The sequence below is a fragment of the Scomber scombrus genome, chromosome 4 (genome assembly GCF_963691925.1).
Source record: "Scomber scombrus chromosome 4, fScoSco1.1, whole genome shotgun sequence".
Taxonomy (NCBI): Eukaryota; Metazoa; Chordata; class Actinopteri; order Scombriformes; family Scombridae; genus Scomber; species Scomber scombrus.
The window spans coordinates 31,156,356-31,158,855 of NC_084973.1; the positions used below are offsets into that span (position 1 = coordinate 31,156,356).

Consider the following 2,500-nt stretch of genomic DNA (forward strand, 5'->3'; position numbering starts at 1 on the left):
AAGGACAGAGGAAAGAAGGAAGGGAGGAAGGTAGGGGGGAGGAAAGAAAGAGAGAAGGAAGGAAGGGAGGAAGGAAAGAAGGAAGGAAGGACGGACAGAAGGAACGAAGGAAGGAAGGAAGGAAGGAAGGAAGGAAAGAAGGAAGGAAGGAAGGAACAGTCAAAACAAACAGGGTCAATTTGACCCGGGAGGACGACAGGAAGGTTAAACCCTTTAAGCTGCAGGTGATCTCTCCTTCATCTCCTCCTCTTCATCACCTGTAATAATGAAGCCTCTGCTGCCCCCTGCTGGCAGAAACAGAGAAGTGCTGATCTCTTTAAAGCAGAAGTCTCCAACCTTTACTACATGTACTTATGTTTCTCTCCACTCTAACACACCTGATTCTGATTATTAATCTTATTATCAAGCAGCTGAAGCTCGTTAAGAGTTTAATAACGAGTTTAATTATTATAATCAGGTTTGTTAAAGTGAAGAGAAACATAAAACATGCAGAGCAGAGTAGTGGAAACCGCTGATTTAACCCTTGTGCCTCACTTAAAAAACGTCTCTTAGAGTTCCTATATGTATAAATTAAGATTATTTTCTACTTTCATTTAATTATTTTATTAAACCAACATCAGTCCTGATAATAAATACCAAATATTCTTTAATTTTCAGGATTTTAACCCTTTAAATGCCAGTTTTTTTACATCATTTTGAAATTTTTCATTGAAAAATTGAATTATTTTCTATATAATAAATGTAAAGTGAATTATTTCAGGGGGATTATCACAGTCTGGGAAATGTCAATGATTAACAAAAACACTGATTCTGATGCATTATTATTTTTTGTGTAATGTTAGATTTAAAAAAAAAAAAAAATGTCTCCATTGAAACACATTATAACGATAAGAGTAATTTTTTTTAGCAGGGGAGTCAAAAAAAATGTCATTATAATGAACAATTGTGTTTATAAGTGATTGATTAAAATTTAAAAAATGCTATGATGTCATGAATACAGCTCAAATGATCCAGAAAATAAAAAATAAAAAGCCAAAAACTGTCCTTAGTGAGGCACAAAGGGTTAAACAGACATTAAACTCTTCAAATATCACTTCAGTTTAGCTTGAGACATTTTTCAGTTCATTTTCTTTTTATCAGTCCTGAGAGGAAAAGTCTTTAATTAACTTTTTTTTTAAATACACATGTAGTATATTTTCTATTATCACCTGTTGGATGCCCTTATAATTAAAAAGAAAGTGACATTTGTGGCTTTTTAAGTTGAATTAAAAGTGAGAAAAAGCTGAATTTTGAGTTATTTAATTAGAGTGTTTTAGGTTTTAATGAAGACTAAAGTTATTGTTATTTTATATTCAGAGTTTCTGCAAGATTCTCCGTTAAATTGAAGACTTTTAAAGACATTTTAACACCATCAAGTATGAAAATATGATGTAAATACCATCATATGACCAACAATTACATCTCAGCACTATATAAACAACAACTCTTAATGATAGAATTCATTAAAAAATAATGCAATCAGGTCGTAGACGAGCATCAGGAAGTGGATGCATGGATTACCTCATTAAAAATATCAAAATAAAAGAATTAGACTTAGCTTCCTGAAGCAGAATTACACCGTCTCTGTCTCATATTTAATAAATATACAAAGTCTCCTGACAAGCTGCAGAATAGTTATAACTTACATTACTGCATGAGGCAGGAAAATACAATATATAAGACTTTTGTTCATGACTTTTATAATATTTTAATACTTCCTAAAGCCTCTTAAAAGATATTTTTATACCTTAAGAGCAGCGAGGACCCTGTTTTATTAGTTAGATTTGTTCGAGCACAAATGATCTGCTGTAAACTTGTCTGATAGGTTTCATTTAAGGGTCAATGAGGATTTAAGGATGTGCAACAACTCAATGTTAGAATAATAAAAACAAGCATATCTAATGCAGCAGTTCAAACATTCAGACCCTCCTGTTGTCCTCGAGTCAAGGAAGGGAGGGAGGAAGAAGGAAGGATGGGAGGAAGGATGGGAGGGAGAAGTAAGGAAAGGAGGGAGGGAGGGAGGGAGGAAGGAAGGAGAGAGGGAGGAAGGAAAGAAGGACAGAGGAAAGAAGGAAGGGAGGAAGGTAGGGGGGAGGAAAGAAAGAGAGAAGGAGGGAGGGAGGAAAGAAGGAAGGAAGGGAGGAAGGAAAGAAGGGAGGAAGGAAAGGAAGGAAGGAGGGAGGGAGGGAGGGAGGGAGGAAAGGAGGGAGGGAGGAAGGAAAGGAGGGAGGGAGGTAGGTAGGTAGGAAGGAAGGAAGGAAAGAGGGAAGCAGGGAGGAAGGAAAGGAGGGAGGAAGGTAGGGGGGAGGAAAGAAAGAGAGAAGGAGGGAGGGAGGAAAGAAGGAAGGAAGGGAGGAAGGAAAGAAGGGAGGAAGGAAAGGAAGGAAGGAGGGAGGGAGGGAGGAAAGGAGGGAGGGAGGAAGGAAAGGAGGGAGGGAGGGAGAAGGAAGGAAAGGAGGGT

At 37.4% G+C, this 2,500-nt stretch overlaps 1 protein-coding gene across 1 annotated transcript in view; it reads left to right on the top strand.

Moving 5' to 3' along the window:
* The window catches only part of LOC133979428 (histone-lysine N-methyltransferase, H3 lysine-79 specific-like), a gene marked incomplete at its 5' end in the record, with an annotated part of 9,074 nt that extends 8,680 nt beyond the window's left edge, over positions 1–394 (top strand). The window contains 1 exon segment of the mRNA XM_062417940.1: positions 249–394. Coding sequence (XP_062273924.1) covers positions 249–394 — 146 coding nt within the window.
* Between the last annotated feature and the right edge of the window lie 2,106 nt (positions 395–2,500).